We start from the raw sequence: 26,349 nt of genomic DNA, 5'->3' as shown, positions 1-26,349 counted from the left end.
AAATTTAGAAGTTGGAGAAACATGAGGAAATAGCGATCGAAGTCAATTTGCGTGTTAATTTGAATTAAGATAGTTTAGCCAGAGTTCAAAACAGAATTTCTCATAGAAACAGGCTTGGCCACTTTACTCCTGGGTATATATTTTATCTGCCAAACGATACAACGCTCTAGAAGACTTGTTAACTCATCTTCATCTGCTAAAAGCTTTGAGCATCTGGACGGACGCCAGTGTCAAAGTGGAGCTGGTGTGTTCAGCCGTGTGCTAAGAGCAGCTGCATCTTCCTGCAGCTGGACGGCAGCGTCACATAAAAACACCAGCCGGCTGAAAGATCAGGCCACACAGAGAAGAAGACGACGACTAAGACGACTGAAGAAGACAGTCGCAACACGAACGACAAACGTCTCAGTCCACAATGACAGAAACGGTTTTATTTTAAAAATATTTCACTGCTGATACATACAATACACTCATCATACTCATATATATTTGCATAAAGTATACTCTTAGCATGATCATATTTAAAGATTTGATACATTATTGTCGGGAGGGGGAGGGGGGGAGGAGGAGGAGGTGATATCAACAGGGGAAACACTTTGTTGTAGTGTGTCGCGTAAAAACATTGAAACAAAAAACCACTAGAACAGATACAGAGGGGGAAGTGATGTCACCGGCTGCTGTCGAGGCGGGAGGAAGAGGAGGAGGAGGAAGAGGAGGCGGGGCTTAATGTTAACAGGCCTGGCGCCAAACCAACCGAGCGGTCACGCCGACCCCGGACGTCAGAGTCTCGGTCTGAACGTGGACGAAAAACTGTGTCGGACTCTAGAACGATGAAGTAACAAAAACCTGTTGATACAAATTGGAAAACATTTTTACTCCCTAATATGGGAACCAGCCCCCAAGACTCCGTGTCGTTCCGTCTCTAGAGGCGACGGAGGGAAACTGGTCCGGAGTCAAACCGTGAAGTCGTCGAGGAAGGAGGACGATGTTGTGAGGGAGCAGGTGAACGTGTGGTTGACTCGTTATCTACAGTTCGAAAGATGATTTAACAAAACCAGAAGTTGATCGACAGATCTGATCCACTGTCGCTTTAATAAAATTCCTTAATTAAATATTGATGACTAATAATACGACAGTCAGAATTAATCGATCGGTTTTGATCGTGACATCGGCGGATTGTGGGCGGGGCCTCGTCCGATTGTGGGCGGGACCTCGTCCGGTTCAAACCGGATCAGAAGATCAGTTAAAAAACGACTGAACGTGTTCAAATTCAAAAGGGAAAATTTTAAAAAAAATCTATCAGACGTATTTAGAAGCCGATTGAGAAACGACTGAACTTAAACGTCTTTGTTTCATTTTCTGTATTATTATTTTTTACAGAGAAGATGAAAGAAAATGAGCGAGGAGTTACATTCATCATCTATCAAACGATGTTAACAATTCAAACGTATGGCAGACATTTTTATTTTCTATATTCAGTGTGGGTCTTGTAGGATTTGGTGCAGCTCGATTACAGGACGCGTGAGCTCTACTGAAGGAAGATCTAGTTTCTAGAGTTACTGGCATTGCTCGCAATAAATTGAGCCCCAAAAACGTTATATTCCAAACATAAAAATGTTGTTCCACCCGGGCTCTGATCGAACCGTGACGACGCGAGGAGTTCGTGTCCGGGGGAAAACATTAACACTGAAATGAAGAATTCCGTAGAGACGCTGGGATCACTCGGACATTTATCCGTTTCCAGAACTTCCCCCCGTCGACATCACAGCCCCCTCTGCTGACCGAGGGAGGACGTTACAGTAAGAACAGCCACAGAGCATCTGCGTATTAATAAGTGCGGACCAGATTGAAGATGAAGTGCAGGATTCTGTTTATTAAATCCACGCGACGTCGTCGTCGTTGCAGCAGAATGAAACGAGTCCGAAGACTCGGGGTGATTTTTCTTCGTCTGGGGCGAAATTCAAAACCCGACATTTTAACAACAGTGAGGCCGTTTCTTAAATATTCGTTTCACAAAAGGCAAAGACAAAGAAACTATCTCTGGAAACTGATCCCGAGTCAGACGGTCGCGTGCTCACGTCAGAAGCTGCGTGTCAGTAAAACGGCGGCGGGGGAAGAAACGTCGGCGGAGGGAAGAACCAAGCGAGACGTGTAACAGTCGTGAAAACACACCGAGCGGCTGCTGCTGCCCCCTGCTGGTCGACTTCACCGCGCTTTCTCCTTTCGTAAAACAACTACGAAAACCTGGCGGCGGATGGAACGAGGGCGGAGAAGGAGTCCGTTACCTTTGGGCCTGGATCCGGAGAAAGAGGCGGAGCCACAAACTTTCTTTAACATTGTGAGATTGTTTTTGTTTCGTTTTTTCACAATTCTGCAATTGTTGCTATTCATGGATCTTTATGAACAGATTCATTATTATTCCATTGTTCCGGGGACTGATTATCTAAGATTGTGAGATTTGTTGAAGATCTAAATAAACGTCTGGATCTTGTGGATCGAAATTGTAAAATCAAAATTGTACACAGTAAAAAGTTATTTTCTTCACACTACACTATACTTTTTTCAGTATATGAAACAAAACTTCAGGCTTAAAAATATGAATTCAACTTTATATTCATACTTCAGATTTGTGTGATTTGACTTGGTTGATGGGAACAAGTTTGTAGTGTTGAAGTGAGACACAGCTCGTCACCTTTGACCTGTTATTGAATCATATTCTGGACAGTTTTAAAATTCATCATCACAGAAATACTTTTAGGTAAAACTGTGTTTTTAGACTTTGGAATAAAAAACAGAATCTGCTCCTCTGGAAAATAATCTTTTGAAGTTGTTGTTGGAGAAAAAGTTGTGAAGTTCAGGAACCAGCAGCTAAGTGGTTTTTTATTTCTCTCCACTTTCTAACTGAACTGAAATACACCTGCTCGTGTCACCGTGGGAATAAAACCTCTTATCCAGAAGTGTCAGTGCCGACTGTTCGATTTCCCATGTTGGAGATCGGTTGGTTGAAGAAGCCATTTTGTGGGGAACGGCCACAACGCCGTCCTACGTTACAGACCAAACTCCAGCTCGTGTCCGTGAACGTCTCAGGAGGAGGAGGAGTCACCGTGGTGGGTTCAGGGTCGGCTCCTGACCCGGAGTCCGTCACGTTAGCACCGCCGACCCTCGACTACAGGCTCCATCTTTTTGACTGTTCTTCGTTGTTTTACAGTAATGTTCCGTCGCCGTGGCAAAGTTAGAGGACCCTCCCTCGTCTGCAGACAACCGACACCGCAGATCCATGATCATCTCAACACTTCCTCCTCCGGAGCAGGATTCCAAAATAATAATATATAATAATCCATCGTCCGCTCCGGAGAAAGAGGAAAGAAAAAACACAGGTCCAGCTACGAGGGAATGACCGAATCTGAACGTCCAGATCGATCTGCACTAAACTGCGTGAAGAGAAATGTTTTTTCTCTTTCGTGGGAGGAAAAAAAAAGAAGATGTTGTCAAGATGAACATTTTTTGCAGTGTCGTTGTGGGCAGCGGGCCGGAAAAACATGGCCGCCAGAGTTCCACCCTCTCTCCCTCTTTGCCCCTCGCAGCGTCCTCACAAGGGCCAGGGCAGGTCGCTGAAGTCCACGGGGCCGCCCAGGCCGGCGTCCGCCTCCAGCAGGGACATGATGACGGCCATGGCCGCCTCGTCGTTGCTCGGGCTGCTGGAGCCGGGCTCGTCCATGATGTCGATGCTCAGGTGGGAGTTGTCGCCTGGACGGAGGAGGAAGGAGAAGAGGATCATGTCAGTGAGTCTGGACATTCTCCTGGACTTTCTACGAAATTCTCCTGAAAGTTTCTACGAAATCCTCCTGAGAGTTTCTACGAAATTCTCCTGAAAGTTTCTACGAAATCCTCCTGAAAGTTTCTACGAAATCCTCCTGAAAGTTTCTACGAAATTCTCCTGGAATTTTTCTACGAAATCCTCCTGAAATTTTCTACGAAATCCTCCTGAAATTTTCTCAAAATTCTCCTGAATTTTTCTACGAAATCCTCCTGAATTTTTATACGAAATCCTCCTGGAATTTTCAACAATTTCTCCTGAATTTTCTACAATTTCCCCTGAATTTTTCTAAGAAATCCTCCTGAAATTTTCTACGAAATTCTCCTGGAATTTTCTACGAAATTTTCTATGAAATTTTTCCTGAATTTTCTACAAAATGTTCCTGAATTTTCCAAATATTTTTTTTATTTCTGCGGTGGTTTTTTTAAAACGCAAAGAACAAACTTAAGAAAATGTCCGGACCCAATTTTTCCCGGACATTTTTCCTGCATTCATATGTGAATACAGCTTAAGTTCAGAGTTCCTACACATTTTTCCATTTCCAAAAATTCCATAATTTTCTGTCCTGCGCAGGAACCCCGTCAGTAAAGTGTGTTTGGTGTGTGAGAGACTCACTCATGATGGACTGGTTGGAGTAGGGGTATCCGACGGAATCAGGTCCAGGAATGATCCCTGTGCTCGGCAGGTCAGGTGTCCCTCCGTTCTGAATCTATAGGAGGCGACAGACACACACACACACACACACACACACACACACACACAAACACACACACAGGGATCAGTTTACGTTGAAAACAGATCCGAGTTTCCATCTTGTCCTCCATTAGATCTTTGTTTGTCCATAAAAGGACGGACACTGAGGGATCATGGGAAAAACATGTGAGAGTCAACATGCTGATAATATGTCACTGTTCAATACGACACGCGACACGATGTGACTGGATCCTCCGGGGGCAGGAAGTCAAATGTTACAGAGGAAACAGGTTTAGAGAGAAAAAATATATATTTTAAAATATATAAATAAAATAAGAAAACAAAAATTGTTTTGTACAAACTGTCGTTGACCCTCTGATCCAGTTTCATCCAACATCTCGTGACAGTTCCGTTCAGCTGCTGATCCGTCACGAGTCTCTCCGAGTTCCATTCAGTACATTTTTTTTAAAATAATTTGGAGAAGATTTGAGGCCAAAAATATAATTCAAGGTCACATCACATTCGACATCACGTCGTCCCGTCTCTGATTCTGATAAACGGTTTGTAATTTTCAGTTGTGTATTTGTCCAGATCACTTCCTGTAGCTTTGCTCCTCTTTGACTCCTCACGTTTCACATGTCAAACCTTTGACCAGAGACCTGAAGCATCTGTTTACACCTCGACTCAACTCTATTTCTTTTTCCACCCATTTTCCAAGAACTCTGATCTCCGAGGAACGTCGAGACACCGATGACCTTCATCGGCTTCAGAGAGTTCTTCAGACATGCTCACTTTACGTGTGTGTGTGTGTGTGTGTGTGTGTGTGAGTGTGTCTGAATTACCTTCTTGCCCCCGGGGGAGCAGGTGTCTGGTGGGGGGGTGCTGGTGATGTTCAGGGGGCTGGAGCCGCAGCTGGAGGGGGAGGAGCCTCGGATCCTGAGAGAGAGAGAGAGAGACGGTTCAAGTGATGCTGAATAACACACACAGTTCACACAGGTCTGATTCTACTGAGCAGACTTTATTTATTCCAGCTCGCATTTTTCAAAAAACATTTTAGGCTGGAATTTTGTCAGCGTTGCCATGACAACAAGTAAAAAAAAAAAAGGTCACGATCCGTCGGGCGGATTCGTCTGCTGCAGTTTTGAGTCACCACGACGACGAGCAGGAGAGTCTGTGAACCGTCCTACTTCTTCTTCTTCACTTTATCGTCTCATGTTTGTCCCTTAAAGATCCAACATGGCGTCCACACGACACACATGGTGTAATAATACATAATAATAATAAAGGCTTCTTCCATCTCCTCTCACCTCTGGATCTCCATCACTTCCTCCGCGATCATGCGGCCGATCTTCCCGGCTCCTGCTCTCGTGCCGCCCGGGATGCCGGGCACCGTCTGCAGCGCCCGCCTCCCGCCGCCTGCCAATCAAAACACAGCAAACAGGAAGTGAGGAGATTTTATTCATCGTCATTGATACATCCGTCAAAACTCGGAAGGATTCAAAACTTTTCCACTTTTTATTTAAAGGTGCGAGTGGTGATTTACCCTCTGAGGTGAGAACACTGTCCATACTCTGAGGTGAGGCAGCAGACTGAGGGTAGTCGCATCCTTCCATCATGGCACACCTGGAGAGAAACACACACACACACGTTAAACTAGAATCACCGCCCCGTCTGTCCAGACACGTGTAACATATGAAGTGAAGACATTGAAGAAATGTATTAAAAAGGATTTTATGTGTATTTTGTTAAAATATGAGTATGTATCCTTGAGTTATGGCCAAAAACGTGTGTTGTGAGGTCATAGTAACCTTGACCTTTGACCTCCGAAAACTGTATCATCAGTTCGTCCACGAGTCCAAGTGAAGGTTCCTGCTAAACTTTGAAGAAATTCCCTCAAAGCGATCTTGAGTTGTCACGTTGCGAGGCCAAAAAACCAACAACCTGTTTTGTGAAATCACAATGACCTTAACCTTTGACCTGTAACCCCCAAAAATTCTTAGCAGAGGCCGAGTGAACCTTTGTTCCCTGAGATATTCCTGAGACCCGACTGATGAAATTGAGACGCTCTGGTCTACGGCGGACGTCCTATTTGGCGTCACCGGCGTGTTCCGCACCCTTACCGCTGTCGCCGAGCAACAGAGCCGCAGTCGCCCACTGGTCCGACAATGTTTGTCACCTGCACGCAATGAATCCTGGGAAAGTTAAGGGCCGGGAAGATTCCGACCATTGGATCCTTCGTTGCGAGTCGAGTCGTGCCGCTGTGTGTGTGTGTGTGTGTGTGTGTGTGTGTGTGTGTGTGTGGGTCCGTGCGTGCGTGCGTGCGTGCGTGCGTGCGGTACTTACGACACCACGGTGTTGGTGGAGACGATGTACTCCACCTCCTTGGTCCAGGGGTTCATGAAGCTGAACCATCGGCTCCTCAGCGTGATGAAGGATCCGTCTTTGATCTTGAACTTGTAACAGTTGGTGTTGATCTTCTCTCGCATCTGCAGAACTGCGGAGCAGGAAGTACACAAAGATGTTGAAGATGATGATGATGATGAATACACGCGCACACAAACATGATACATTCATTAACCGTCTGTGATCAGGCACCTTGTCTGTGACACTCTGCCAGGTGGCCGATGTCGTCCTGGTGGAAATACTCGTAGAAGGAGGTTCCCAGCAGCTCCTGGGGCAGGTAGGCGAGGATGGCTGTGGCTCTGGAGGAACACACACACACACATTTACAGTCTGTAGCCATGTGAAACAGTCAGCTCTGCTGACGAGATGGAAACTCAGGAAATACAACACTGAGTTTGAGGAATTGACTTGTGGCTTTCCCTGCATTCCATTACACATCGGAACTCGGACCTCTGGTTTATCGTTCCAGTATAATTTCGGAACTAGGAATAACGACCTCCGAGTCGGACATTGAAATTGGAATGGCAACTTGGGAGGTCAGGAAAAAAAAATCCCCACCCAGGCTTCCGGGCTCCGAGATCCGAGGTGTAACGGAACACAGCATCTGCTTCGACAGCGCGAGAGGCTGAAGTCGGCTGGTCAAAATGTCAGAAATTTAATGAAACGTCAATATTTTCCGATTTGCATTTTGTGCTAAAAGCCTTTTTAATATCCGCGGTAAGTTGACAAAGACTTAGGGAGCAGCAGATGCCAAACAAATAAACCACGGTCAAATCCACGCTCCACTGCGTCTCACCTCTGGTCCACGAAGACGAACTTCCCGTCGATGGCGTGCCGGGACACGTACTCCGTGGGCTTCACCCGGATGTCGGCCAGGCTGGGCTGGGGCACGATGTGCGGGTGCAGGCGGCCGATGGCCACCAGGCAGCTCAGGTTGCAGCCCTCGTTGTCGGGCTCGTTGTCCTCGTCCAGGCCCATCTTGGTGGGCGGCCAGCTCTTCAGGTAGCCCGTGCTGTGGATGGTGCAGAAGCTCTTGCGGTCGGCTGCAGAGAGAGAGTGGCGACGGTTATAAGAGGAAGTAATCAGGGGGATGGGCTCAGGGGGGCGGACGTCCCACGCTGTGGAGCTGACGGGAGACTTTCATAGTTCAGTGGATTGACGTCAAAATACTACATGATAAAAATCTCTATTTAAACCTGTCATGGTTGTTGATTTTCTTAATTATCTACATACTTAATTGTATATATTAAATATATATGAATCCAATAGTTACGGTTTAACCAAACTCTCCTGCTTCCCCATATGAGTGATCTTGTGTCCTGGAGCAGGATGTCGTAAATGTTCTTTTATAACAGGAAGTCAGATCAAAAAATGATTCTGTATACTCTAAACATTGACAATCGGTCTTCACAGTCCAGAGTTTCAGATTAGAAGCATCTGCTGGTCTTGAACTGTCGAGGAGGAATCGAAGTCGCACGCGATCGAGGGTAGGCGGGTGTAAATATTTATGTGGGGTAATCTGGTTACCGTGGAAACACTGTACACTCTGAACGGGATGGTTAAACGGAGGTGTGTTGACACTGTTTGTTTCTTTTGTCCTCCTCATCATCATTATTATTACTATTAATAACAGGATGACGGTGAGCTGCAGTCCGGACTCACGATGATGCAGATCGTCAGATATGATATGACCTCACACCGCAGAACATAAATCAACACGTAAGAGGAAGCGTGAGCGGGTCATGCCGCTCTGACATCACGACCAAACGAAAAGGGAGAATCTTAAAATAGAATAAAGTGATCTACAGCTTATAACTATAATCACCCAGTTCGTTACCGTGATGGAAAAATGCATGCGGTTGCATCAGTTCCCAAGGAGATCGTGGAGATCTCAATATACTGAGGAGATTTCTGCTTTGTTACACAGATCAACAAGTGGTCAGTGCATGGCGTCCCAAAATAACATCCCTAGCGTCGTCACCTCACAGACCGTCGTCCCGTTCTGCTGTTCAGTTTAAATAAAGGGGAAAGTGAGTAGATGTGCTAAAGGAGGCCGACTTCCTGCGTTGTGTAACGACGACGCTCCGGTGCCAACCGACGTGTGATTCCTCGTTCTAATGAGGACGTGGCGACACCAGGGAATCTGTGGAGTTGTCACAAAGGAAACTCAAAGACAAGTGTACTGCACCTTTTTTCTTTGAGCAGGTGGAGGGAAAGTCTTTGTCTTCTACTTTGACCGACGGCCTGTTGCACTTCATCCTGCAGAAGAACGACCGTCGGGCTCCGGAGCAGAGTCTCGACGGACCGGGGGTGATGTCCGTCTTCACGGGGAGACCGGCTGCAGAGACGCGACGAGACAAGAAGACAACATCAGCAGTTTCCAGAGATAAACTTCATTCGTTTTTTTATCGCTGCAAAACATTATTTTCACTCTCTGCAATGTTGGAAACAGATTTTTCTTACCTTCCCTTTTTGCATAACAACATTTTGAATATACATTTTAATAATCCATCCCAGAGGGAGATCTAACGATTCTTTCTTCATGATTGAATCTGTTTCAAGAGTTAAACGACTTATTTCACCTCTTGTTTCTGTGTCTTAAAATAAATCTGTATTCTTCCATTTAAAGATATTTTAGATATTTTCCTTTTGCCAAATTACAAAATTATGGGTCAAATATATCAAGATGAAATGCAAATCAAGTGGTTTGATCAATTCCAAATTGACTCCGTTAACAGACAAAACTGGTGATTTTAGTGACGACCTTGAGATTACTGACGGCCAAGGACACTAGAGATTACGACATAAACTTGGGGGCGGAGAGGGAAGAGAAAACAAGGGATCTACCACATACACACCAAAGTCTGTTTGTGTTTTCTTACTTTTAGCGTCGATGAGCCGCTCTCGCGGGGCCGTGTCGGAGGAGGACAGCTGCTCTTTGACCTTGGCGATGTCCTTGGGGTGAAGGTAGTCGAACAGGCTCTGACCAATCAGGTCGTTCTGGAGACAGACGAGGAGGGGAAATGAAGTGAGGGGAGAACAGAGGGAGGGAGGAAGGGAACGTCGACGTCTCGTTGGAGGCAAAAAAACAAGTGGACAAATATAAACTAGTGGTTTATGAATTCCATAAACATAATTCCACAAGGAATCTTTTCATGGCCGAAAAACTGAACGTGGCTAAAAGTGAACGGGATTGTTCAGCGTGTCCGTGGCGCTCTGGCACTGTCAGCGTACTGTACCTGGCTGTAGTTGAGAATTTTGTAGACCGATTCAGAAACAAAGAGAATTTTGCCACGATCACACCCGACCACGAACAGGAAGCCGTCGGCGGCCTGTGGCATCAAAAACAGAAAACACTGGAATAAATATAGGATTCTAAAAATGTATTTTCTTCACATATTAATGTAGTCAAATAATCAATTTCATCAATCAATGTTTTTATAGTTAAACCAAATAAGTAAATACATTTACAATACACAAGTTATTTATTGATTTCCTTTACTATATAACATATAATGGCTCTTCAGATCAAATATCAGAATTCCTAACATGATTCAGTCATATTTGGTTTGAAGTTTTGCAAAACATAATTAGCAGACAAAAATGAAAAAAAAAGATGTATTGTCTTTCTCTGTCTACGTGCATCAGGTAACATTGTTCACGACCTCGATATGTTGAGTGTCTGAACTCACCCGTAGTATCAAGTGCTTCAGTTCGTCGTCTGACAGGAAGGAAGGTTTGTAGTTGGCCTCCGTGTACGGGTTGGCCGCGCCTACACACAACAACAAGAGCAAACAACAGGATTGCTGAACAATTTAAGTAGGAAGACATTTTGTTCTCACGATCACGAAAAACAAAAGTATTATGATGCATCACTGAACAATCCCTTACGACTCATACGTCATGCTTATTCGCCGATTCGTATCTTTACCTAAGGATTATTTTCGTTATCTAATAATCTGCCATCTTAATCATTAAATCAGTGAAATCTCATAGTTTAGAAAAATTAGTTTCCAGAGCTAAAAATGACCCAAAACACAGATATATGTTTTGTTTACCACAATACAAAGAAATTAAAGAAATGCTGAAAACTTGAGAGGTACGAATATGCCCTGCATCCCTTTTTCTCCTGTCCTCCCAACTTTAACCAGAGCTGCTTCAGAGTGTGTGTGTGTGTGTGTGTGTGTGTGTGTGTGTGTTTGTGTGTGTGTACGAGCTGGTTCTGACCTCGGAGCGTCTTCATGTGCTGGACCGCCATGCGCAGCACCGTCAGCTTGTCCAGCTTGCGCGACATGGCGTTGCACGTGGGCACCAGCGACGCCAGCTCGTCGATGAAGCTGTTCATCTTGTCCCGGCGCCGCTTCTCGATCTGACTGTGAGCCTCTCTGTCGTGGGGGAGAAGCGCCGCACGTTAACACACGGTGAACCCATTTAAAACACTTTTTAAAAATTCCACAGCGCTGACATGAATCTGCAGTAAATATCTACAAGATTTCGGTTGGATTTTTCCTGTTACATCCTAAAATTTGAGCGCTGTCGCCTTTTCCTCAGTCCTATGAATGCTCCTTTACCCCTTTCCTTGACCTCAAGACGTTTTCCACTGAGGTCAAGGAATAGTAGACAGGAAAAGACAATAGGAAGGACAATCCAAATCCACCCAAGATGTAAACCTGCATGCTGATGCTTAGAAAAAAACTGCTCTCTGAGGATGAAAGATGAAACCCCGTGTTTGTTTTTTCCCGTCTATCCTTCAGGACTGTGAGAAGACATCCCGCAGGTCTACGAGACTTCAGACGAGCTCGTCTTCAGCCGTTCAGGTACAGTTTGCTCTCACAGTCCCGCGGATCCACACACCTCATTGTACGAAGTTTCTTTCTATAAAGCTCCGAGCGACATTTATCTCAGGAGAGAGAGAGAGAGTAGAAGGCAACGGGGAATGACAGGGAGAGAGTTTTTATACCTGGCATTCTTAATCCGGCCCTGATGGTCACTGGAAAGACAAAAAACAGAGCCAATTTTTAGAGAATGGAAACTGGGAATGTTTCAGAGAAGAAAAAAATGAAGCTCCAGGGTGTTGAGGGAGGGAGCGAGGTAATGGGGCCACGGCCAAACCTCACAGGTTCTGTAACCAACCTCATTCAACAGAATCAAAGCTTTACGCAACAAGACGAAAGTTCCTGGGTCGTATCTGATTCTGACGTAATACAAATATGACACCGTTTTTTCTGTGTGAAAAACCTCTTCACAGTCTCTCTCATTCATGCTGCCAATAAAAAAGAAAGAAAAAAAATGAGGACAATTCCCCAGCAGCCCACTGGCACTTGATAATATCTCAAAGTAGGTAGAAGAATAAAATCTACTGTGTCTTGATTTTATTGATGTTTAGAGATTAAAAAGAAGAATTATCCAACAGATCGTTTAGAACACGCTTTTGAAAAAAGACGGTTTTGGATTTGCTTTGGTTTTTCAAAAGCTGCCGACAAACCAGGACAAGAAAGGGTGAACAGAATTTAACTAATAATAAAAACAAAAAGGAATTTATTTATTACATTTTTAAACTTTTTTTTTTACCTCCGCCAAGGAAACATTTTCCATTTCAAATTTCCAGACTTCTCTGTAGATTTTTCAGACCATATTTGACGTCTGAGCGCAAATAGATATATGTTTACTAAGTAAATATTATTATATAAATGACTGTCATAAGCAATTTAATATCATATTATTATCTAAGTAAATATTATGTATGTAAATAAATCATTTTAAAACCCAACTGTTAACATATTTACATTTTGACTAGTGTAGCTACTATGTTGCACTTCATACACAGAGAGTAACAGTTTCTGCAGATTGATATTAAAATATTGATACTTCCAATTCTGACGTTACCTGTTCTAGGACTGATTCTCATAGTAAAAGATTAATATTTAAAACTCAGTCATTTTGTGTAAATATGTATTTTATCATCAAAAGGGGAAATAGTACAAAGTTTGAAGGATTAAGCAAAAACTGGAACAGATTTCCACAAACTTAGTGGCAGGATGGGACATGAAAAAAACAAACTGCGAAAGAAAATCTGCTCTCCTATATTAAAAGAACAAAAATAAAATGTATATTTTCTATGATTTAGTTGATTTGAGTCGAGTTTTAGTGATTTAAAGGGGAAACAGGTTCATTTCAGCAGCAGCAGGGAAAATGACACAAACGCAATGAAATGAAAACATCCTGTAGATTAAAGCTCTATAGCTTTGTCACCATGGTGACGACGGCCTCTTACCTCCCCATCTTATCCTTGTCTGGGTCCATGTCACTACGGAGGAAGAGAAAGGGAGATATTAATGAGAAACACATTGAAATAACCACAGAACGGTTCACTGGGTTCAGGAGATTTGTTTCTCAGTCTGTTTTGTTATTGTATTTTCGCAAAATCAATCATGGGCTGGTTTGTATTTCAGACTGATAAATTAAACTTTCGCTTAAAAATCTATAAAACATCAAGTCGGGTGAACTTACTCGAATGAGAATCCATCGATTCTGCAAAGAAACACAAATGAATTCATTAGTTTCTGTCACTGAGGTATTGATGAATGTGATTATTCACGGTGCTTCACGTTTAATGGTACATATCTTTTATCGGAGGCTGCACAGACAAAATAATTACAGCAGTGATCGAGTCAACAGACTCTTGTTCGTATCTCTAGAATCTGTGTAACCTGAGCTAAAAGGTTCTGATAGTCTATCGGCGTTTTCATACCCGAACCAAGGTCTGAGCCTACGCTCGTGTTTTTGTTACATTGTTTACATTTGATCCAGTTAGTTTAATGGTTTCACGTTGCAGTTTTTTTAGCCAGCGCGTTAAAGAACTTTACATGACAAACATACGTCCTGTTGTTATTCCCACCGGTTCTTTTTCTTCTTCTATGACAGCTCGCTGCTTCAACTTCCTGTAATTGGTTTGAAAGTCCGAACCATCCCCAAAAAAATGTTTTCAAACTGCTAACGGACCGAACCATGGTCTGGACAGTGGTCCGCGGAAAATTTCACACCTGAATTAATGAGATTGTGTGATATAAAAAAAAAGATATATATAAAAAAAAAAAGACTACTACTTTTACTATATAAAGATAAATAAACACATTTATAAAAACATTCATAAAAACTCGCCCGCTTCCCCGTCTTTCTCTTACTGGTAGTCGGTGGTGCTGCCCTTCCTCTTGCGGGTGTAGTCCATACCGGGTGTGCTGATGGAGCTGGAGATGAGGTCGGTGGAGCCGGGGGACATGAAGTCGGTCATTGTCGACGAGATGTCCATTCTTTGGTCTGCCATCAGGTCATCTGCGGAGAAAAGACAAAAACTTCCATTATCATTACCGTTCTTAACCACCTTTTCTAAACCGAACGGACTCAGGTGAGTAGTCGAGTCAAACTGATAGTCTTAGTTTGTCATTGATCTCATAAGATAAACTTACCAACTTAACTTGACTTACATTTATATATGATGACAGATTTTTTTATGTTGCTGTGGTGAAACAGTTTTTAGCCTTGTCCAAGGCTAAATGTCTTACAAATAAAACATAATTTATTAAAACTTCATGCCATAACATTTATATATATAATTACGTTTTTCCACATAATACTTTACGGTTTTCATTACATTAATGTCATTGAGTATTTTTTTAAGACAATGTTGTATATTTATACTTAAAATTACCTAAACCTTCGTGACACGATTATTTTTCTTTTTATACAAGAAAATACAAAACAAGTCTTTTTTACTTTCTTGAAATTCACTTTTTGCAGTGAATAAAGGCAATAATGCTAAAAATAATAATGATAATCTTTCTTTTTTTTACAAAATACTTTAAGTGGGTAATTAGAGGAAATTGTGGATTTATAATCTGCCCTGGTATATTTAACTGGGTCAGGAATTCTACTGCCGTGTGTGTGTGTGTGTGTGTGTGTGTGTGTGTGTGTGTGTGTGTGTGTGTGTGTGTGTGTGTGTGTGTGTGTGCGTGTGACAAAGTGAATGTTACTTCTTAATTTTCCAATTCCTAATTTAACTTTTAAATAATTCCCTATGTTGGTCTACAGGTAGACAACTGATAATATTTTTAAAAGAAAGTAACATCTGGAATGTCTGGAAATATCAGGAATCACGTGAGTTTCAGGAAAGTACACAGTCGGAATGACTTAAAGAGCTGATATAAGGTCATAAGGAAATAAAAGATGACATATTTTCCCTAGAACAGGTGAAAAACATCTGCTGTTGTAAAAAATTTAAAATGTAAAAAAAAAGCCAGATCATTGTGAAGTCACACTCACCACAGATGTTCATCACTGCCTCTGTGCTAAAATCATCTCCTTCCATCCACTCTGGAGCCCTCAACTGTGAACATGGAAAAAGAGAGAAATATGTCATGAGAGGAGACTCTCTGAAACCGAAATATTTAAAACACCGAGATAAAAAAAACAACAAAACACAGACAAACAGTTTCCAGTTGCCTGGACACACGCTGCTGCAAACAATCTCTCCACATCTAGGTCAAATGTGGAGGCGGAATAAACAGGAAGCAGTTACTGTCTCGATATAACTGCACCGTATAGAAACAGTGGCAGGTCACAGTTATTATTTTCTCCACCAGATCTAGGTCAGAGCATATCGTGAACGAGACAAGCAATAAATCTAATGTTCTAACATATGATATGATATATGATTAACGGTCACAGATGAGTTTGGGAACAGATGTAGACGTATATATATATACAGGGTTTAAGGCTGCAGCCAATCGGCAGCTTTGATCTTTTTCAAATAGATAAAAACGTCCAAACAAATAACTTTGATAAAAACCTTAGTAGCATAACTGACAAAACAGTGGATGTACGAATATATGATACTGTGTAAATATGAGTAAAGTGTCAGTGTTTACATCTTTTATCGTCCTCACTTCAGTGTGCGTGTGTGTGCACAAAATAACTCAAATGAAGAATTTTCAAATGTGTCAATATCGATAATTACCACGATAGATGTCACATCATCAGAGTGATATTATCCTGAGTGAAGGTTGTGGGTTTAAACTCTAATCAAACACAAATCTGAGGTAAAAAATTAAAACCAATATATCCATATATATGTAGAACATATTTGTTATATTGCTAATACTTAAAAGTATATTGACAGTTACATTATTATTTATCGGCTAACCAATAAAACACAATAAATTGTGAAAAAATAGAAAATTAATATATAAAATGATCCTTGTAGAACAACAATTGGTTTTACCCTCAGTATAGTTTGCAAAATATTTAAATTCAAAATTCAAATCGCATTGTGGTGTATTTTTCCACCACAATAACTTTGCATAACCGTGCATATAATTATGGCCATCATGACACTAAAACACAATCAAAACTAAACCTGCTAGTTTCCATCCTCGTCTCTAATCAACAGACAAGCTGAAAACATACAAGCTCAATATCAATGTCAAATGCATCAGACAACATCAGTACATCATTTAACTGTGAGACACCGACAACCTCATCCAGAGTTGGAGCTTCCTCACCGACACTTGCTTTCCCTGACAGTAGCTACCTGGTTCAGTTGTTGGTTTAATGTAGTTTATCGTGCAACTCATTTCCATGAATTGATTTTTCTGACACTTATTTCCTCGATCAATCGTTTAGTCCAGAAAACCCAGTCTCACGTGCTGTTGACACACTTGTCCTTCCAGAGCTGGTTCATCGTCTGAATTATACTATTAACAAACCGTAGCAGCTACATGGCTCGTGTTTCTTCGATAAAAGTTCTACCTTGATAGTTCCACGGCCATCGGATAGATCCACCTCCCAGAGCGGGGGGACTATTTGAGGGGTCTAGTTCTAAAGTAAATTTACACCCTTAAGTTACTCTTAAAAAACACTGGTAAGGCTTTCAGGAACCGCTGAACTTCCTGTAAGAGGTTCCTGCAGAGGAAAGAGGCCTTTCTAACATATTCCACTAACGCGTGCTGGAACGGTGGAATGACGAAGCATCATTTCTAATAAACACTTGTTTGACAGATGACTGAACCTCAACACGATGTTTATTTGAGTCAGCGGACGTAAACGTTAGAAGCAAATATTGGAGACTTGTCCTGAGGCAGAGATGAACACAGAGATCCATGGTTGTACAACGGTGATGGAAACATAGGAGGCAGGAAGAAAAAGTACGGAAAACGTGTTTTTCTATTAGTGTATTCAACGCTTTGCTGGTTCCAGTCAAACTGATGCATATTATGATCGGTGGGCACCTCGACTCAAATTCACCCTCCATTAAATATGCGTGAGAACAGGCTGCACATGGAGAGAGAGAGAGGAGTTACCTTGATAGGAAACTGGGACAGGCCTCCTGGTTATGGGCCTGGTGTCGTTCGAATCAGCTCTGGTGGTGTGCGATCGGTTCAGATCTGGTCTCGTTTTCGATTCAGTCCGACCTGGTTTGATCCAGTTTGATGATTGTGGTAAGTCTGACACCCCGAGATGATGCGACTCTGAATCAACCTCTGAAGAGAAGAGATGACGAGAACACTGCCAGTCAAATAAATGCAAATCAGATATTTTAAATGTGGAAACAAAATCATTCAAATGCATGTTCCAATCAAACTGTACAGACGGTCATTACTTCTTCAAAAGCAAAACAAGACGACTAAATGTCATTACTGAATCCAAGCTCAATCCTGAGGATTCATCTACTTGAAAGCTACAAGGAGAGTGTCTCTCGTCTGTTTAAACGCAGACCTGACTTTTCGTGGTAGCTGCACTTTGATGTAGACACTTCAAATCTTACTCACAACTTCCTTTAATATTACTAATAGTAACGTTCCTGTGAATTAGGGTTTTAATAATCTTTAAGTGGCTCTAACTTCTTTGAACATATGGAGAAAAACCAAAGCAGGACACACGCCTGCTGGTTAATAAGCTTCTGTAACTGTACAGCTGCTGTTCAGGAAGGGTTTTAACAATCAACCGGGCAGACGGGACGATTCTATAGTGATTACGGATGTGTGAATTCCAGCCTGGTGTTATTACCTCCTTACTAAGGAGGTAAGGTTTTCACCTCTGTCCCTTCAATTAAATAAGTTTGTTTGTTTGTTGTCTGGTTTGTCAGCAGGATTAAGGAAAAACTACTTAACGGATTTCCACGAGACTTGGTGGAAGGATGGGACACAGGCCAAGAAAGAACCCATTCAATTTTGGCATAGATTTCTTTATTACGTTCTTAAACGTTGCGAGATTAGGTGGTTTTGGACATTTACAGCAAATTTCCCAGGGAACAATTCATGGATGTTGATGGGGGAAAAAAATTGGCATAGTTAAGGAACTGATATCTATGATGGTGTGAACAATTTGTTAAAATGAAATCAAGTGAAAGTCGTATTTGCTGAAAATGTTTATTGATTTTAGGGATGCACCGATACAGAGCTCATGTACTCATACTTGTACTCATAAAACGACTCCGATACTACAGCACCAGATACCACGATGGCAACATAGCGTCCTCTGGAAAGTCAAGCAGGTTGGCAGCATTAAGCACGGGAAGAGCAACGCCAGCAGTTTGTAGCAAAAACACGCAAACTACAAAAAAGCTGACACTGATGATCATAACATTTCATGCCACCAGCACAAGCTATACAGCACATAAAGGCTGCGACTCCACAAATTCCAAAGGTATATTTCTTCTTTTCAATCAGGTGCAAGTACTCACATCGGTACTCGGTATCGGCAAGTAGCTAAATATATGTACTTTTGCTTGGTCTGAAAAAAGTGGTATCGGTGCATCCCTAGTTGATTTTACTGTGAATTTATGTAGAAGTGTTATCGTCTGTCTGAAGATGAAAATCTAGTAATGCAGCCATGTTATAGGAAGTGTTTGAGACATTCGCAATCGTGTGATAAGAAGAAAAAGGATCATAAAACAACATGATAACACAATAGGAACCAGTCAGTTCCTCTCAGGGTTCAGAGGAAACTCTCTTGTCGGGGCCACTTGAATGTTGAATAGTGCGGCGACAACAAAATGCGAAGCTCAAGAAGCGCGGCTGAAGCAGCAGGCAGCAGACTACTAGGTCAGGACAGGCTCAGGGAGCTCTTATACTGGGACAAAGCTCTGGGCTGGAGGGGGGGAAAACCACTATGTCATGATTGAGCACTGAAAGGATCTGGTGCCGGATTGGAAACTGGGTCAGTCGAGTCTCTATGGTCTCAAACCAGCCAGCCCTCAATTTCCATCCGCCACCACCTACTTCTACGTCGTCAGTGAGTCAGCATGCCATTCAGCTTAGTTTCCCTGCTCTGCCCTTATACACCTACACTCAGGCTGTCAGGAAGCAGGCTGCAAGACATCCAGGCAGAAACGAGGTCTCCAAGATCACAGACAATAACACACTGACAGAAATATTATAGATTTTTATTGATAATATCCTTTAGAATAGGGAATTGTGAAATAATGACGTTGCCTTTCTGACTTTCTGACAGAAATGATGAAAAACAGAAGCTGCAAATTGTGTTTAAAATGGCGTTTATATGAAGCCAGTACTTTACAATTTCTTTCAGTCATAACGTGTTGGAATGATTCATTTCCATATCGATTAATCTTTCGATGGTTTTCTGGATTAATCAATAAGTTGTTTGGTTCATAAAATGGTGTAAAATGTTGATTGTGTTACCCTAAAAACCCCAAATTATGTTTTTACACACACAAAAGAGCAAAAAAACCCAGAAAATATTCACATTTAAGAAGCTGAAAATCTGAGAATTTTGACTGTTTTTCCTATAAAAACTTCTTGAACTAATTAATCGGTAAACAAAATAGATAGTTGGCGATTAATTCAGTAGTGGATGACTCACTGTTTTGTGGTGGTGCCGCCACACTTAAAACTGTCAGCGACACCTCCTTATTAACATAACTGCTACAGTAAGTAGAAAGTCATAACATCAATACAAAACAATGAGGGTGGAGATGGAGAGTGTTGTCTTTTTTAAATTAGAAACTAGAAATTAGTGTGATTGAAACATGCTTCTTTCAGCATTTATGTACTTTGCCATTTGAGAAATATTTAGTTTAAAAATTAAAACATCAATGTTCATTTTGAAATGGTGGCAGTGCAATATGACGATTATCCATCATGTGACAACAGGAAAACATTATTTTGCAGTTAAGGAACCCAGAGGCTCTGGAAACGACCTGCCCGAGGAGATTCGATTAGCTGAGTCAGCGAGTCTCTTTCAATTCTCCTTCATCAAAAACACGTTATATCGACGAGGCCGTTCCTGATTTTAGTTGAGTATTAATGTCTTTTGAACCATATTTTCTGATTTATACTCAATTTGTTTTATTTTACCATCCCGTTTGTCTTTCTAATCTTTAATTTTGAAATGTGCTCTATAAATAAAGATTATCATTAGTGGTGAGAATGCTTCATGTTATTCTTTTGTATATACATTTTTTGGCCCTCTTCTCTTTTCACATTTTGGAACCTAGAAACTTTATTCAAACATCAACACGTTCAGCTCAAATAGGACGTTCCGGCTTGTATTCAACTTTCTCATAACTATCATACTTTCTGAAATATTCCAAAGTTTTCGCGATCACTCTAGTAATTACACATTAACTGCCCATTTCCCCCTTGACCCATGACGACTCAGTAGTAATATATTATCATATCAGTACTCAAGGGTCGGTACACGTCCTCTTTCGAACCTCGCCATCATTTTCCATTTTGACTAAATGACTGTAGTGTTTCACACACTCCCCACAAACAGTCTGTGACACTCTCATAATAATAATAAAACCACAGAGAATCATCACTCAACTCTGCATTCTTCTTCTCCTTCCTTTGAGGGTTACAGGTTTTAACACCAAGAAATTTAACCGTTAGGCTCAGTGGCACGACTATCGTTAAATAGTGGCAGAGGAATATGACAAACTTAAGGAAACATCCTGAAAGGCATAACATGGACCCTGTTAACCCTCCGGATATCTGAGTAACATTTTACGTTATTATCTTTTACGTCCCTGGCCTTGAAACAGGGAATATACTTCAATTACTAATAACTACAAGCAGAGTTTCTCTCGTCTGTTTTAACGCAGACCCGAGTTTTCGTGGCAGCTGCACTTTGATGTAGACACTTCAAATCTTTAATCTTTAATTTTACTAATAATAATTTTCCTTTGAATTAGGTTTTAATAACCTTCAAGTGGCTCTAACTTGAGGGTAAGTTAGAGCCAGGTAAGTAGAAAAAATTATATCAGCCCGAACGATATATCAGTTGGCCGATAATACCGATACCGATAATACCGTGACCAAGGCCTACATTTGAAAAAATGTTTATGTGGTTGTAATCCTGCTACCGAACCAATCACATAACCGCCTCCGCCGGAGGTAATAAACAATAGGAAAACGCAACAAAAATGAGAAGAAGAAAAAAAAAAAAAGTTGTACACATCCATATGGCTATGAATTATGGTTAATTTTCCCACACACTGCCCACAGACAGTCTGCTCGAGGACGACTGGCAACTTAAATGAACATTGAGTTGACTGATGATATTGTATTCAGGATGATATGTTTTCACCTGTCAGCAGGATTACTCTGAGCTGACATACTTGACATTTCGTGGAGGGGTGGGGCGTGACCCAAAGAAGAACCCATTACACTTTGGAACAGATCCAGGAATTCATTTTTCTTTGACATGGCGCGACAGGGCGTAAGCCTTTGGCTGAGAGGTATGCACGCTCTCTGAGTGGCCTTCTTAGTTATCGCCGAGTCATAAGGAAACTGAGAAAGTAAAAAGTAGGTTAAACAACAATTGCCGTGAAATGATCCGTTTCGTGAGTTCTGCAATTGGACTTCTATCAAATGTCCAGACTGTGATGAGACAAACTGTGCCAGCCGGGGCTTTGTGATGAAGCAGGAACGGAGCCAGTGAGTTTTTCCAAATGCCAGGGAACGACGGCACCGTTTCTTTGAAGAGGTAATAGAAGTTTGAATCATCCAAAAACTGAAGAACGTACCTCTTCACCCGCAGCCGTTCATCTCAACAAGTTCACCTTTCTTTCAAACCCCTTGGAAGAGCCGACAAAACAATAATTAATCATGTCGGTGTTTCAGGGAACAGACTGCCCACACCACTGACCATGAAGATCTCAAACACTTAAAGCTACAGTGTATAAATATTTAGAAGAACTAACTCACAGAAATTTAAATATATATTTTCCATAACTATGTGTTTATATATGTATAATCACGATGTTTTGTCATTAATTCTGAATGAGTTAAATATAGTTCCATGAGGTGGACCCGACCTCCGTGTGAGTCTCCATGTACGTCGTGTTGAATACGGTTGTTGCACCAAACGGTCCAGAATACGTCGCATTCAAATTTCAAACGCTGCACCCAATCAGTTGTGCGCCACCATAAAGTGTCCCCTGTCGGTCGAAAGTGCAAGTGGCCTCAAAACAAGTTTGAGAAGCCAGAGCCTAGGAAGGTGAGCCGCCAGAAAATTACAAAAATGACACACTGGGGCTTTAAAGGGATAGTTTAACAGCTTGGGAACTAAATCTTATTTATTTTTTGTCAGAGAAATATGAAAAAATTGACAGTGAGCATCTGTAAAGCTCACAAATGTATTCACTGCATCTATCTTTTCATTTTTTGTAACCCCGAAAATATATATATATATATATATATATATATATGTATTTCAGATATCTTGGGTCATCATTTTTTTGCCAAAACCCGTTGCCAGGCCTTCAGGGTCTCCAGGAAGTTGCCGGACCCCGATCAGTTTCTCATGTAACTCTTGGCAAGAAAGAAAGAAAGTAATAATTCAAAAAAATAATAAATGCAATAAAATTTCCCTGGGAAATCAAGGCAGCCAATTTTTATTTTCCTGTTTATTAATAAAAGGGATTCTTTTTAACTGGCACAAGGAAGAGGTTTATGTTAGCCGTTTGGTGAACGCTGTAACCACATGGTCCTAAAACTCTGGACTGCGTACATCACCACAGCTGTTTTCACTGATCTTGCAACATTACATGCAATCAAATGATAATAATAAAAAATCAAAAAAAACGGGATATGGTAACCCAGTTGACTCTGGGTTTTTTAATATCCGGCGACGAGCGTGTTCATGCAGGAAAGGCAGAGTCGTTTAATTACAAGCGACATCATCGGAACCATGAGTGAAGTTTTTTGAATAAGATACTAAAAGAAAGTTTATGGCCGTACCGTCTCCTCGTGTTGTTCCGGGCTGCAGTGACTAGAATAACAAATTAAATCACTGTCGGGAATCAAATCATCTTTTATTGAATTCGAACAAAGCGTGTATGTATTTATTTAGTGAGATTAACGGATCTCCGTCTGTTTTATCAGAAACTGTTTTAAAAACCAGAGAGGAAACGTGAAAAGTCTGGAACAGCAACACAATTCCACTCATTCATAAAATATCTGCTGAGCTTTATTATGATTATTGTCCTCGTCAGGATCCTGTAGAAATGAGGACTCTGGTTCTTCCAGTGATCTGATTGGTCGGTAGTTTGGGCCATTTAAAAAAGTTTTGATCTCTAATCTCGACCTGAACCCTGCTCCGGAGCAGGTTGAGCTGTTCAGAAGAGGTTACCATGGTGATTTACCCCGATAAACAGAGAACCAGCTTCGTAAACCTTACGTTAACTCGATAACCTGCAAATCCTGCTTCATGGTACAGAGTTCTGGATCAAACTGTATAAAACACCTACTACTAAGTCATCACCCTTTTTTCCTAACACCATCTGTCACCTTCTACTTTTCCCCATCTCAATGACCTTTGCACTTATTGATTTCACGGACACTTTGCAGAAACGGCCGCGTCGCTTGCCTCCATGAAAGAAAAAAAAAAACAGGGTGGTGGTGACCTGCAGCCCTCACAACACACTGTCGCTATCAAAATGCCTTTGTGACAACATATCAGTGGAGCTGATAAGCACCAATGGAGGTAGGTTGCTACCTGTGCACAAGCTAAATAAAACAACAACAACACTTGTCGGTCCAAGTCTGAAGTTCACGGCGGGAAGTCTTTCCTGACGGGAAAAAGGTTATTAACACGTGAACTACCGGGGAAACACAAAGGGAGTTGTGCGATATGACCATATCAATCCGCCGAAGGACTCTGACGTTCCGAGACAGAACCAGGAGCTCGTACCAAACAAGAAGGGCCAATATCTGCTGCGTGGATGTGGTCAGAGTATGAAAAGAGCCGACAAAGACCAGAAAATCTGTAATTATGCCACAGACCCCTCGTCACAACACACTCACAACACACCACTAACCTCTTTTTACAAAAGAATCAAGTCAAACAGTGCAGAGTCTGTCTACGGACGAGAGCCACAAAAGTACCGGACTACAGGGTCCTCGAAACAATCCCACCAACTCAGATATTTTGATAGAAGCTTTTCCCCCCGGCGACGCGCCATCAACCATATTTCGTCTCATGCGTAATTGCATATTTTGCACAAAAGGGTCTTAATTACAAAGGAGATGGGAAGAAATAAATATGAGTAAGTACCTTTAATTTTTAAGGTATGAAATTTAAAATAAAATGAGAAATTTGGAACATTAAATGTGTTTTTTTCCCCAAATGGCCCCGGATAGATATTCCAAGGTCAAGGCTGGAGTCTTCAGCCTTGACCACCACCTGAAGTCAACATCTAACTTCCCTACGTTTGAAGGGCTATTTGAAGTGGTAGATAACCCCTAACCCCTCGATCATCAAAGGAATGGAACACCCTACCCTACACGGGAAACTTGCAAATCAGAGGGGTGGGGCCAAGTGGGGGATAAATCCTAAAGGTGACGTGGTCAATGCCGTCAGGACCCCGACTCTCTGGAACTCATTGATACGTCACTGCCTGTTTTTATAATCATCTCTCAAAACTTACTTTTACCGAACGGCTTTTACGTGATGTTTTTGAAATACATAAGTGATTATGTATGTATTTCTTCGAGTTTAAATCGTATTTTTTATTACTTTATTTTGTCTACTGATTTTGTCATTGATGTTGTGTTACTTTATTTTTGAAAAGTGCTATACAAATAGAGTTATTATTATACATTCAGTCATTGAATTTAAAAGAAATGCACTATGTTGATATTCATCATTATTGAAATATGGGTCACGTCACACAGCCCAACATGACACTGATGTTGAGCAGACTTACACAGGTTTCAACAGCAAGATGAGAAAAAACGACATTGCAAAACACACAAGTTGCACAGTTCACCATCCAACACTGAAGGCAACTCAATCTTTAAAAACTAGACTGCTCATCAACAATTAGCAGGATTTGGTTTTTTTTGTTATCCACATCAAGGATCCCAAACAGATCCACAACAGACCACTGGGAAAAAAAAGATAAAGATATCCAAACCATCCCTCATCCTTCATCCTCATCCTCATCCTTCATCCTTCATCCTCATCCTTCATCCTCATCCCTGATCTCCAGGAAGCCTCATCAAGAAACAAGAGGGGATCCCTCCTGCCTCGAGCCCGATGATGAACCCGAAGCCCCCGGGTACCACCACCAACACCACCACCACCATCTTCTCTGGGGGGAAACCATTGTCCATCCTCAGTCGCCACACTCTCCACGGACCAACACACGAAACACTACGGTGTCACCATATTTCATAAGCACATCATCGTGAGGTCAACTAACAGCTCCAACAGCTCCTGGAGGAAGCAGGAACATGAGATGTGACGCGGGGCTCTGAAGATGGATGGATGCTATCGAAGAAAACCAGGACCCCCCCCCCCCCCCCCCCCCCCCCCCTCCCCTCCCTCCCTCCTCCTCCCTCCTCACCAAGGCCTGTTTACATAGCTAGCATGCTAACAGTGGTTAGCACTGTTCCCCTATAGGTGACGGTGTATATAACAAGCCCGCGGACAGGGGCTCTCACCTCGGGGAGAAAAAGCCCCAGCAACAGTTAAAGCTCACGGGGCCAAACAACCCCCCCCCCCCTTTAATTCCACGCGCAACAACAACGTAGCCCCGTTTACCTGGTGTTAGCATACAGCAGCTAAGCTAACGCTAACTGTCAAGCGACCTGGCGAGCGAGCTAGCGCCCCCCCCGCCCCCCTCCTCCTCCTCACTGACATGACCACGGCGCTCGGGAAAACATCGACGCTATCCATCGCGGATTAAAACAACCCCCTTCCCCGCCACGCCGCGCACACCGACACGCATCCGACCGGTGACCGGGAGGTGTTGTGTACTCACAGCGGGTCCGGTGAGCTCGGTGTATCCATCGGGAGCCGCTGGGTCAACGCGGTGGAACATCAACCCACACGAGTGTGACATAAACGAATTGCAACCGGTGACCCAGTTTCTGCCGCGCACCGTCACCGCCCCGTCGGACCACTAACCTAGT

The 26,349-nt window shown here is 42.3% G+C and overlaps 1 protein-coding gene across 2 annotated transcripts; it reads right to left on the bottom strand.

Annotated features, from left to right (window-relative positions):
* Positions 1-389: 389 nt before the first annotated feature.
* arntl1a (aryl hydrocarbon receptor nuclear translocator-like 1a) lies at positions 390-26,349 on the bottom strand. 2 transcript variants are annotated; one of them, XR_007030968.1, is made up of 21 exons: positions 26,199-26,349; positions 17,266-17,445; positions 15,230-15,293; positions 14,095-14,242; positions 13,421-13,441; positions 13,185-13,217; positions 11,871-11,900; positions 11,138-11,295; positions 10,603-10,682; positions 10,150-10,242; positions 9,793-9,910; positions 9,099-9,248; positions 7,707-7,953; positions 7,103-7,209; positions 6,851-7,001; positions 6,051-6,130; positions 5,815-5,923; positions 5,350-5,443; positions 4,430-4,523; positions 3,472-3,744; positions 390-3,439 (listed from the first exon to the last, which is right to left on the bottom strand). XR_007030968.1 is itself a non-coding variant. In XM_035642060.2 (20 exons), the coding sequence occupies exons 3-20, from the start codon at positions 15,273-15,275 to the stop codon at positions 3,587-3,589; spliced, it is 1,917 nt and encodes a 638-aa protein (XP_035497953.1). In that variant the 5' UTR covers positions 15,276-15,293; positions 17,266-17,445; positions 26,199-26,349; the 3' UTR covers positions 390-3,586. The 2 variants fall into 2 exon arrangements, 1 of the variants encoding a protein (XP_035497953.1); XM_035642060.2 differs by having other exon boundaries at positions 390-3,744.

This window comes from Scophthalmus maximus, chromosome 7 (assembly GCF_022379125.1).
Source record: "Scophthalmus maximus strain ysfricsl-2021 chromosome 7, ASM2237912v1, whole genome shotgun sequence".
NCBI classification, from domain to species: domain Eukaryota; kingdom Metazoa; phylum Chordata; class Actinopteri; order Pleuronectiformes; family Scophthalmidae; genus Scophthalmus; species Scophthalmus maximus.
This window is presented reverse-complemented; position numbering and strand designations above follow the sequence as displayed.

Bases quoted from the DNA above. Each gene is read 5' to 3' on its own strand.
- arntl1a (XM_035642060.2), bottom strand. From the start codon at position 15,275: ATGGAAGGAGATGATTTTAGCACAGAGGCAGTGATGAACATCTGTG. The intron at 13,442-14,094 runs GTAAGAGAAAGA...GTTTCTTTGCAG, and splicing joins GGCAGCACCACCGACTACCA to AATCGATGGATTCTCATTCG. The intron at 9,911-10,149 runs GTACAGTACGCT...GTCTGTCTCCAG, and splicing joins AAATTCTCAACTACAGCCAG to AACGACCTGATTGGTCAGAG.